The sequence below is a fragment of the Coregonus lavaretus genome (assembly GCF_964263955.1).
Source record: "Coregonus lavaretus genome assembly, chromosome: 3".
Classification (NCBI taxonomy): Eukaryota; Metazoa; Chordata; class Actinopteri; order Salmoniformes; family Salmonidae; genus Coregonus; species Coregonus lavaretus.
This window is the reverse complement of record NC_139990.1, coordinates 1,646,264-1,657,806: the sequence shown is the minus strand read 5'-3', so window position 1 is coordinate 1,657,806 and position 11,543 is coordinate 1,646,264. Positions and strand designations below refer to the sequence as shown.

Here is an 11,543-nt window from a genome sequence, read left to right as displayed (position 1 = left end):
ACTGATTTAGACCTGGAACCCAGTTCCACTGCATTTTCCCCCTTCTAATCAGGGTTAAGACCTGGAACACCAGGTGGGTGCAATTAATGATAATGTAGAACAGAAAACCAACAGGCTCCGGACGTCGTATGGTAAGAGTTGAATACCCTGATAGAACTTGATCAATAAACATTTTTTTAAAAGACAGAGACCTTCACATATCTGATGGTTCTTAAATCATTACATTTTCCCCCCTCATCTAAGATTTTTATTTTTGTGTGTGTAAAAAATATTTACAGACAAAATGACAATCAATTCTGAATTTCTGACAAAAGGAAATATATTTTCCACCCCATTGGTCCTTATAACACTTTCCCAAAGTACATTTATACATTTACTCATACTCCAACAAAACAATCAAACATTATCGAATGCTTTAATAACAATTAACTAAATGTAACATCACACATTTTCACATTCAAAGCACATCAAATATAATTTCCCATATTTGGCACCATCATCTCGTGGTCTTCATGTTCTAATACTTTACAAAGGTCAAATACAAACATAAAAGCTGAGATCTTCTTCTGAATTATCAAACAGGATTCTGTTCGCTTTGACCAAGAGAACAAAACGTGGTGACATCAGTTAGCGTCTCCTGATGATGACATCATGATATGAAGCACCAGGTGTTTTATTTATTTTTTATAAGTTGGATGGGGGAAAACAGGTGCAGGCAGGCGGGCAAGGGGAGGGGGACTGAGTTGGTCCCATTCCATAGACAAACACATTCACCAATCATGTTATACATAATGGGTTGGTCCATGCTCCTTCAACTGGTGGCAGCTGTGGCCAATTCAACCAGTGCTGTGCTAGGCATCGTATTGCTTAGGTAAGCCCACTCAAGTCTTCAATGGTCTGGGTAGGTATAAGGTGGGTGGTGACTGGCTGGGAGTGAGGGGCTTAGGAGAGCAGTAAGGATATCTGAACCTTCCCTACGAGGCAAATCCACCTTGTGACAAATAACACCAAAGTGTTTTACAGGCATAGTACCCCATCCCAGCACAGCGACGTGTAGGTCCATCTTCTACACATGGCTCTCAGGACCTGCATGTGTGTCTGTGATCAGTTTTAGTCTTTGTGGGCCTTTCCTTCGGGTATCTCTTCCTCGTCGTAAGACAGTCCGTATTCGTTCATTCTGGTCTTATCAACAGGATACAGCCTTACGAGAGAAAAAGAGTGGGGTAAAGGTTGTAGTAAACAAATTGATGCGGTCAATGTGAGGATATTCTGTTGTAGCATTGGAGATCGTGTTATTTACAAGTGACTCATTTTACCAACTGCAACAGTCAATTTAGGGAAACTGCAGTGTGTGTGTGTGTGTGTAGGATCTTAATTTGACCAGTATTGTCGCAGATAAATAATCCTGCAGCAACAGAATTTGAACGTTTAGTCTATAATGTTGCTTGATCGGTGGTTAGGCTATTAGCTGGACAAAAGTAGGATACTTTAAAAAGTGCAATACTGTTAATATAACCTTGTGTTAGTGTGGGTTTTCAGTGAAATTATGTAAATCACAAAGCTCATCTACATTTCCTGCAGCGTTGGGAAATTCTCAGCAACAAAACAGTGATCAAATGAAGATCCTACACCTGTGTGTGTGTGTGTGTGTCTGCCGTGTGGCTTACCATCTCTGGTACAAGTAGACGAGGAAGACCACATCATCCCTGAAGCAGGCTAGCCGATGGGAGGTGGGCATGGTGATGATGAAGGCAAATATGTCGTCGATAAAGGTGTTGAACGCCTGGGGATGGACAAGATGAGACGCAATAAATATAAACCGACTATCATTAAACGTCCTTCAGCTTCATTTTCATCACCTTATTATGTCTATTTTCGGATAGATTTATGGATGTTTCATTGCAACAATTATTACACATTCTGGTAACCATACTCTTATCGCCCGTCAATGATAAAAACCATTTCCATCTAACAGTGTAAAACCTGACGATCTCTCAAATGAGGCCTGATACAATTCACTCACTTTATACATGAATGCTTTCCAGGGTAGATGTGCCACGGATTTGAACTGTTGAAACAAGAATAAAATCGATATGGACACCAGCGTCTGGATTTTAGCGTCATGTGATAATACACCACGGAAGACGTGCACTAGCGCTCAGTATACCCGTGTAGCTCAGTTGGTAGAGCATGGCGCCAGTATGCGGCAGCATGCCAGTATGAAAAAAATGTATGCACTCACTAACTGTAAGTCGCTCTGGATAAGAGCGTCTGCTAAATGACTAAAATGTATAATGTAACTGACCTTGTAGTTAACAAAGAGTTGAGGTAGCATGAAGAGGAATCCAAAAGCGTATACTCCTGTCAAAAAATAAACCATCAATGGGAATAACAATACTTCTATTATTGATGATCATGGACGTGCACTGACAATGCATTTTTTATTTGTCCAATGATTCTGCCTAATGACTGAACATATAATAAAACAATTGATCTAAACAAAAAAAAACAACGCTTATGGTAAATCTGGCTTTTAAAAGTAAATTACAGCAAATCATGCTGGCTTCTGGGTAATGTCAGAGAATTTACCATTCACTAAACTGTTGACGATCCAGGAGTACCAACTGCCAAACAGAAAGCAGAGGAGACATTATTACACATTCAAAACGCATAGTAGACCGGGTCTGGGCAACATCGAGGCTCCAAGGGGGGAATCGATATGTTATTGTCCAGACAATGTTATAGCCTACCTTTTGTATCTCAAAAACACTAAGGCATAAACCGCTCCTCCAATACACATTGGGTAGAGTAAATACGACAGGTACTTCATTGCCTGGGAAGAGAAGAACGTTGAAAGGAAAATCAAATGGATGCTATTTATGACAATGCTACTTATATACACACTGAGGAGAAAGGAACACATGTAGTGTTTGGTGCTTTTTGAAATGGACAAAACAAATGTATATGGCAAGTCTCACCAGAGTATCATACTCTACAGTCCTCCTCTCTGATTCGTCAGACTTTCCAAACTGCAGGGAGAAAAACACACACTTGATATCAATGTAGAACAAACGGAGACCAAACGTAATCCTGAAGAAATGAACTCGGATATCCTTCCAAACAAACCAGGCTTACTATAAATGTTGGTTTTACACCCTTCCAGACAATCTGTATCTTAAAGGCTTTCTTCACCTTCCACACCTGTAGAGGGACAGATAAACCAGTCAGGCGTCGAGAGGACACCGTGCAACAAACTACAAGAACACAATAACCTACAAGGATCTAAAACATAGGGGATTAAGAGAAACCAGGACACAGGATGTTTGAATGACCAAACATACAAAAGGAGGAAAACATTGAGTCACTGAATAGTGCACCAAGTGCAGCAAACAGAAAAAGACTATCAACTCAATCTGACGAAATACATTTTACTAACGTGAACAACAGTAACTGTGCAAATAGAGAACCTTAAGGAAACACTGTCTGCGTTCCAAATGGAACCCTATTCCCAGAGCCCTGGGTCCCAATAATATCTCCTTTCTGCTGAAGTGTGCACATGTTCACTACTTCCCACAAATCTATATACCAGTCATATCCTTTAGAATCTATATACCAGTCATATCCTTTAAAATCTATATACCAGTCATATCCTTTAAAATCTATGTACCAGTCATATCCTTTAGAATATATATACCAGTCATATCCTTTAAAATCTATATACCAGTCATATCCTTTAGAATCTATATACCAGTCATATCCTTTAAAATCTATATACCAGTCATATCCTTTAAAATCTATGTACCAGTCATATCCTTTAAAATCTATGTACCAGTCATATCCTTTAAAATCTATATACCAGTCATATCCTTTAAAATCTTTTTACCAGTCATATCCTTTAAAATCTATATACCAGTCATATCCTTTAGAATATATATACCAGTCATATCCTTTAAAATCTATATACCAGTCATATCCTTTAGAATCTATATACCAGTCATATCCTTTAAAATCTATATACCAGTCATATCCTTTAAAATCTATGTACCAGTCATATCCTTTAAAATCTATGTACCAGTCATATCCTTTAAAATCTATATACCAGTCATATCCTTTAAAATCTTTTTACCAGTCATATCCTTTAAAATCTATATACCAGTCATATCCTTTGGAATCTATATACCAGTCATATCCTTTAAAATCTATATACCAGTCATATCCTTTGGAATCTATATACCAGTCATATCCTTTAAAATCTATATACCAGTCATATCCTTTAAAATCTATATACCAGTCATATCCTTTAAAATCTTTTTACCAGTCATATCCTTTAAAATCTATATACCAGTCATATCCTTTGGAATCTATATACCAGTCATATCCTTTAAAATCTTTTTACCAGTCATATCCTTTAAAATCTATATACCAGTCATATCCTTTAAAATCTATATACCAGTCATATCCTTTGGAATATATATACCAGTCATATCCTTTAGAATCTATATACCAGTCATATCCTTTAGAATCTATATACCAGTCATATCCTTTAAAATCTATATACCAGTCATATCCTTTAGAATCTATATACCAGTCATATCCTTTAAAATCTATATACCAGTCATATCCTTTAAAATCTATATACCAGTCATATCCTTTAGAATCTATATACCAGTCATATCCTTTAGAATCTATATACCAGTCATATCCTTTAGAATCTATATACCAGTCATATCCTTTAGAATCTATATACCAGTCATATCCTTTAAAATCTATATACCAGTCATATCCTTTAAAATCTATATACCAGTCATATCCTTTAGAATCTATATACCAGTCATATCCTTTGGAATCTATATACCTGTCATATCCTTTAAAAAATCTGTGAATTATTAAACAAGTGCAGACTTTGTGAGGAACGACAGTTAAATCGGGATATAGGTAGCCCTGCTCAAAAGTAGTGCAATACCCCCTGGTTCGATTCCAGGCTGTATCACAACCGGCCGTGATTGGGAGTCCCATAGGGCGGCGCACAATTGGCCCAGCGTTGTCTGGGTTTGGCCGGTGTAGGCCGTCATTGTAAATAAGAATTTGTTCTTAACTGACTTGCCTAGTTAAATAAAGGTCAAATAAAAATACATAGGGACTATTAGGGACAAAGCCACTAAATGCATGTGAGGAGACGTACCTCGATAATGGAGCCTACTCCAGCAGGAATGAGGACCAGCAGGCTGGTCTGCTCATCAAACAGGTACATGAAAATCACAATGGTGCTGAAACACCTCCACAGTACTGGAAAGGACCACAACATAAACACATGTAAGGGGAATTGTCAAACGTTGCATATACACTGAGTAGACAAAACATTAAGAACAGCTCTTTCCATGACAGAGTGACCAGGTGAAAGCTGATGTCACTTGTTAAATCTACTTCAAATCAGTGTAGAGGAAGGGGAGACAGGCTAAAGAAGGATTTTTAATCCTTGAGACAACTGAGACATGGATTGTGTATGTGTGCCATTCAGAGGGTGATTGGGCCAGACTAAATATTGAAGTGCCTTTGAACGGGGTATGGTAGTAGATGCTAGGCGCACCCGTTTGTCAAGAACTGCAACGCTGCTGGTCTTTTCACACTCAACAGTTCCCTGTGTGTATCAAGAACGCTCCACCGCCTCCCAAGTGGCGCAGCAGTCTAAGGCACTGCATCGCAATGTTGCGGCGTCACTACAGCCTGGGGTTCGATCCCGGCCGTGACCGGGAGTCCCATGAGGCGGCGCACAATTGGCCCAGCGTCGTCCGGGTTAGGGGAGGGTTTGGCCGGCCGGGCTTTACTTGGCTCATCGCGCTCTAGCGACTCCTTGTGGCGGGCCGGGCGCCTGCATGCTGACTTCGGTCGTCAGTTGAGCGGTGTTTCCTCCGACACATTGGTGCAGCTGGCTTCCGGGTTAAGCGATTGGGTGTTAAGAAGCGCGGTTTGGCGGATCATGTTTCGTAATCACGATTATTATTATTTTTTTTTCAATGTTTGGTATACTCTGTGTATATCTGGAATATAATATCACACACACACAAAGGCATATATTGAATTCCACCGAATAGCCAATGTCGTCCCCCCCCCCACCGTACTTACTATGACTGTGATTTGTGGTTGTCTCACCAAACTATCTTAAGATGAATGCACTACCTAAGTCGCTCTGGATAATGACTAAAATGTAAAAGTAATTCAGGAAGTAAACTGAAACTCCAATTCAATACATTAAAAAAGTATATATTTTTTCTCAATAAACAGAAAAGGAGAAGCTATGTATTTATTTTAAAAGTTTTAAATTCAAATAATTTCCTGAATTACTTCAATTGGAATTGACCCCAACCCTGCCTAACAGCATCCTAGTAAGAAGTTAACCCACCTGCTTTGCTGGACATCCCCACCATGCTTTTCTTCTGCTTCCAGAAGCTGATGTCATGTTTGAAGGCCAGGAAATCAAATAGGAGCTGCAAATGAAACACGCTTTTAAGATGCAATGTGATACAGGAATAATTGAGTGAATCTCAGTCATGCATGTGGGCGGCACATAGCCTAGCGGTTAGGAGTGTTTGGCCAGTAAAGTCCTGAAAGGTCGCTCGTTCGAATCTAAGAGCCTACTAGGTGAAACAAATCTGCCCTCCTGTAAGTTGCTCTGGATAAGAGCGACGGCTAAATGACAAAACATTTCAAAATGTAAACATTAAAGATGATCGTCACTTAATTTATATGGAACAGTACGACTTCACATTCTTACATGAAAGGCAGCTACGAAGAAGGTGAGGGCTAAGAAGTACAGGTTGGTTTCCACGAAAATGCCCTTGATTTCATCAGCATCTTTCTCAGTGAAGCCTGAAATCACAACAAACCAAATTTGCTTAGGTTCCACCTCCGAAGAATGACGCAGGCTTCCTATACATAATCACGAATTGGGGGTGGGAAAAAAATGTCCTGGAGATTTCCACGTGGACTGGAAAAACATCAACAAATAGAGAACTGACGCATGTCAGTGTAGCTAGCTAGCATGCTAACCTTAGTTAGCTATCTTGCTAACCTTATCTAGCAAGCTAATGATATCTGTTGTTGCCAGTTTTTTTTTTTTTTTTTTTACTACACCGTATTCAAAAGATTAGCCAGCTGGCTGGTTCTGGAGCTGGATTTGTCATAAGCATAATAGGGAAAACTTCACCACAGATGGAAACCAGTATCTTTGACATCACCATCTATTGTCATCTCCAACGTTTTGGCATCTTCCATAAGAGACAAGCATTTTTCTACATTGTAATGGACAAGGTGCAACCCTTGGTAGGAAGGCTGCTGGCAGGCTTCGGCTGCGGTACAGCAAAGCCAAGTCAGCCCGTGCTCATGGTTCTCACAGGGGAAGTAAAATGATAGGCTACAATGACTTTGCTCATGATGCACGTTGTAAATTACATTGCAAAACACCCTGAGCGCATCAGACACGAAACACCAATACAAATGTAACAGCACAACAAAATAGATAAACAAGTGACTTGAATTTTCTTTCGTGGGCGCCTGTTCATTATAGGATAGACACTTGTGGTTTAGCTGCACCAATCAAAGCTGTGAAGCAACAGATGAGCAGGGTTGCAAAATGCAATCATATCACACAATTATACCATTTATAAAATTGTCATATTTTTCTATATAAAGACTAGCTCATCAATTAGTGAAAATTCACAAATTATCCAATTGATTATGTTAATCTTCTGGTAAAAAAAAGGGGGGAGGTGCAAAAACCTAAGTTTACACCCCCTATTTTAAATTAGCTCCATGGCTCAGTGTAGGCTACGGCGAAAACCTTTTTTGCTCAGTCCGGACTCGAAGACGAAGAACTTTGCAGGTGTTTCTGATTAATAAACAATGCCATGCTGGTGGGTGGTAACTTTCAAATAAAACCCCTGAGAATAAATGTAGACTGAAAAGCATTAGCACGTCATATCACAGGGAAACACACGGCATTGCCACTGAAAAAATCCCACTTCGGATTTCCCACTTCAAGCCCAAATATATCAAACTATGACTTATTGACTTAAATCATTGTGCAACATCATGGGTAAGCTCTGGGTATCGTCTTTCAGTTTAAAAAAAGTGATTTTCTTGTGGGCATTTATCAAACATTGATTTGCATGTTCAAAACAGACAAAACAAAGGATTGTATTATATATTTCTTACTACAGTTGCAGAACCTCTTCCACGCAGACTCAATTAATGACATAACAGCAGCAACGATAAGACAGATGTCTCTCTCGTGATGTGGTCGTTCAGTTTGTGATCCTCTGGCGGTAGGTAGAACGACTCATGCAGATTAGTGTCAATTCTGCACACTAGTATCAACTAGCATATTGGGTGCTATTTCCCTGACACAGATTAAAGGCTAGTCCTGAACTAAAAAGCAATCTCAATGAAGAATCTAAAATGGAAAATAATGTTTTGTCCAGGACTAGGCTTAATCTGTGTCCGGTAAACAATTTCTATAGTACTACTCACCGAATTGTTGCAGGGAGTAGACGGCATCTTGCATGTGAATCCAGAAGCGGAGTTTCCCGAGGGAGATGGTGTCATAGGAGATGGTGAGAGGGAGTTCTGTGCTGGTGCTGTTGATCTCCAGCAAGTCTTTCACTCTGTTGCTCAGCTCATCCACAAACAGCAGTGGAAGGTACATCCTCTTCTTTCCATTTTGAAATCTGGAACACAGTAAAACAATCAAGGAAAACATATAAATGATTGAATAAAAAGGCTCTGGAATTTGAAGTTTACATTTTTGTATTGTAATAAAAAGCATGAGCTGGTGCACCCCCCCCCAAAAAAGGTTGGTAGAGATGCTGACTAACGGCGGGTAAACTGTAGGCTATAAAAATAAATAAAGAGTCGCACACTCTATATACAAGCTCCCAGTAATTGATTGGGTAAACCACCAATATTTCAGCATCACTGTGCCTTCTTCACCCTGAAGAAGGTGTACTGTATCGTTAGTTCCAGGTGTCCATTTGTGAGTGTATGATGAATTTCAATTCTAGATTGTATCATAAGTGTGTTCTTACACTCTCAGGTAGCGGTGCACGTCGCTGGGCAGGAAGTCCCTGTCGAAGATAAAGTCCTCTGACACCACATTGAGGGTGAGACGGGAGCGCCAGTGAGACACGGGCCGGTCCACTGCAGAGTCACCTCTTTTAGGCTTCTGTTTCTGCTGCTCCACCTGCCCTGGGCACAATGACAACAGCAGACCAGAGAGAAAAAGACAGGGGAAAAACTGAACATCACAATCAGCATGACAGTTTGAAAGACATACTCCACAGAAATGCATTCCAATGTGAAAGGCATTCAAATGTAACAGACTTATGTAGACAAACATTAAAAAAATATATGCTATACAGGGACAATTCAGAATGGTTGATTCCAAGGCAAGCCACTGCCTGTGCACACGGACACATCCTAATAATAAAGAGATGTATAAATGTCTTGCTTTGGATCTTGTAAGTGTTGGTTGCGTCCCAAATAGCACCCTATTCCCTTATAGTGGACTACTTTTGACCAGAGCCCCATAGTAGTGTACTATATAGGGTGCCATTTAGAACGCAGGCATTGTGTGGTGTAATAGTAGTCTGACCTGTGGTGCTTCCTCCCCTGAGATCAGGCTGACCTCTGGTGGTTTGGGTATCATGTAGCTGGTGAGCTGGGACACCAGATGCACCTGTCTGGGGTCCTGCCACGGAGACATGCCTGCCTGGTGTACAAACACCATGGCATACAGAGTCCCATTCTTACGGGTCTTCTTCGGGAGGGACACATTCACTATCCTATAGGAAAGGGATACATAGGTCAATATAGCAGGGAGAGGTAGAACTTTGCAGGTTGAAGTAGTCTCTATAGTCGGTTTGTTCAATGTTAATCAGTTACTATGAATGTGGGCAGATTTCTGCACCCGTTTTGGCTCCAGATGACTTGCTAACATGAAGTCCTAGTCATCATGCAAATACCCAGAGATCACTGACTGTGTCTACCACAAAGTTTCCATAGGTGATTATCAGTCAGTCAGATGTAATAAGCACGATGGATACCGCCATATCCTGTAACCGTAAGAAATGTTGCACCTTTCAAACTTGGTCTCAACATCAAAGTCCTCCTCCTTGTGAATGAGGGTCTGTCCACCATCAGCATTGGGTCGCAAGGCTGTATAGATACTCAGCTGAGAATGGGGAATAAAGAACACAGAAAATGTTCACGAATCAATTTTCACACCCAAAACAACTGTCTTGACTGGCAAGCTTGCGTTTTTTCATCTAGCTGGCTTGCAATGATGCATACCAACCTGCAGTCTTGGTTTTCCTGCCAAATAAGGGTTGATGCAGTTTTCGAATTTGGGGTTCTCACAAGGCTTGGTGTAAACGATGCCATACATCACCCAGCAAGTGTGCGAAACATACACAACGAACACCCCGACTATGAGCGCCGTGAAAGAGATCTTCTGAAACATGCTCCTGACTCCGTCTAGTCCTTCAAATACGAAATGTGCCAGTCAGATACCGTAGCGACGCTATCCTCTTCTGACCAGAGCCGAGGACAGATGCGAAACCGAGAGAGAATTTAGCTGAGGCAGATTAACGTCGGTAGATGAATTGCTCATACTGTAACGTTAGTGTAGTTTATGGACTGGACATTAAGGTCACATATGTCGGCAGGTGCTAGGCTAACCATGGCTAGCTATCGTCTCCTCATTTCTTTTACCTATCAAATGCAATGTCTATTAGTTCATATTTTGTGCATTATAAAATCCCCGAATTCTGCTCGCCATTTTGCATCTCGAAATTGCAATATCACGGCTATTTTAAAGAAGCATGGATCTGTCAGCTAGCTACTTCCGTAATTTATTTCCTGGTTAGAATATTCAGGACAGTATCAAACTGCGGCTGCGCAAATCCAACAATCTCATACCGGTTGAAAATATATTGGCCGCTAGATGTCACCCACGCTCCATGCAGTACAGTTCGCTCTTGATTATAATTTCCGTTTTTCCAAGTCACCTTTACTGTCAGTGCCAGGTCAACGTCAACAATAGAAGCAGAATTTTTCCATGTATTGTAGAAACTAATTAAAATATGTTGAATTTCTTGGTTTTGAAAAACAATTAACACAAACCTCTTGACTTGACTAAATCCAATATATGAAGCTATTATTATAATAGCAGTGTTTAATTTGATCGGGATCCGGCACCTCTCAGTTTTGGACTGTTTTGTTCCGGAACCCATTGACCAGGATCCGGTACCTCTCGTGGCATGAAAAATAATTTTCACAGTTTGCATTATAATAAAAGCAATCAGAGTTAGGCTCATTACAGTTGACTCCACTGTAATTGTCCTGGATGCCCCATAAAAAACCTAATGTGAAAACGTGTTTATGATTTGCACAACATTGTAGCACATATAGACCAATGCGTGGCTATTGCTGTGGTGAGAGAGAGAAGCGTGCCTGTATCTCATACAGAACTAGAATGAGATTAACTTTCT

The 11,543-nt window shown here is 40.3% G+C and overlaps 1 protein-coding gene across 1 annotated transcript; it reads right to left on the bottom strand.

The window, feature by feature from the left end:
• Positions 1-401: 401 nt before the first annotated feature.
• Positions 402-10,937, bottom strand: LOC311125088 (lipid scramblase CLPTM1L-like). Its single transcript, XM_084158369.1, has 16 exons — positions 10,349-10,937; positions 10,131-10,225; positions 9,647-9,836; positions 9,081-9,235; positions 8,527-8,723; positions 6,773-6,867; positions 6,401-6,485; positions 5,183-5,286; positions 3,136-3,201; positions 2,979-3,029; positions 2,751-2,833; positions 2,590-2,624; positions 2,306-2,361; positions 2,024-2,068; positions 1,668-1,783; positions 402-1,201 (listed from the first exon to the last, which is right to left on the bottom strand). Exons 1-16 carry the CDS (start codon positions 10,511-10,513, stop codon positions 1,111-1,113), a joined length of 1,629 nt encoding a protein of 542 aa, XP_084014495.1. The 5' UTR covers positions 10,514-10,937; the 3' UTR covers positions 402-1,110.
• Between the last annotated feature and the right edge of the window lie 606 nt (positions 10,938-11,543).

Bases quoted from the DNA above. Each gene is read 5' to 3' on its own strand.
- LOC311125088 (XM_084158369.1), bottom strand. From the start codon at position 10,513: ATGTTTCAGAAGATCTCTTTCACGGCGCTCATAGTCGGGGTGTTCGTT. The intron at 5,287-6,400 runs GTGGGTTAACTT...GGTCCTTTCCAG, and splicing joins GGGGATGTCCAGCAAAGCAG to TACTGTGGAGGTGTTTCAGC. The intron at 2,069-2,305 runs GTCAGTTACATT...TTGTTTCAACAG, and splicing joins AACTCTTTGTTAACTACAAG to TTCAAATCCGTGGCACATCT.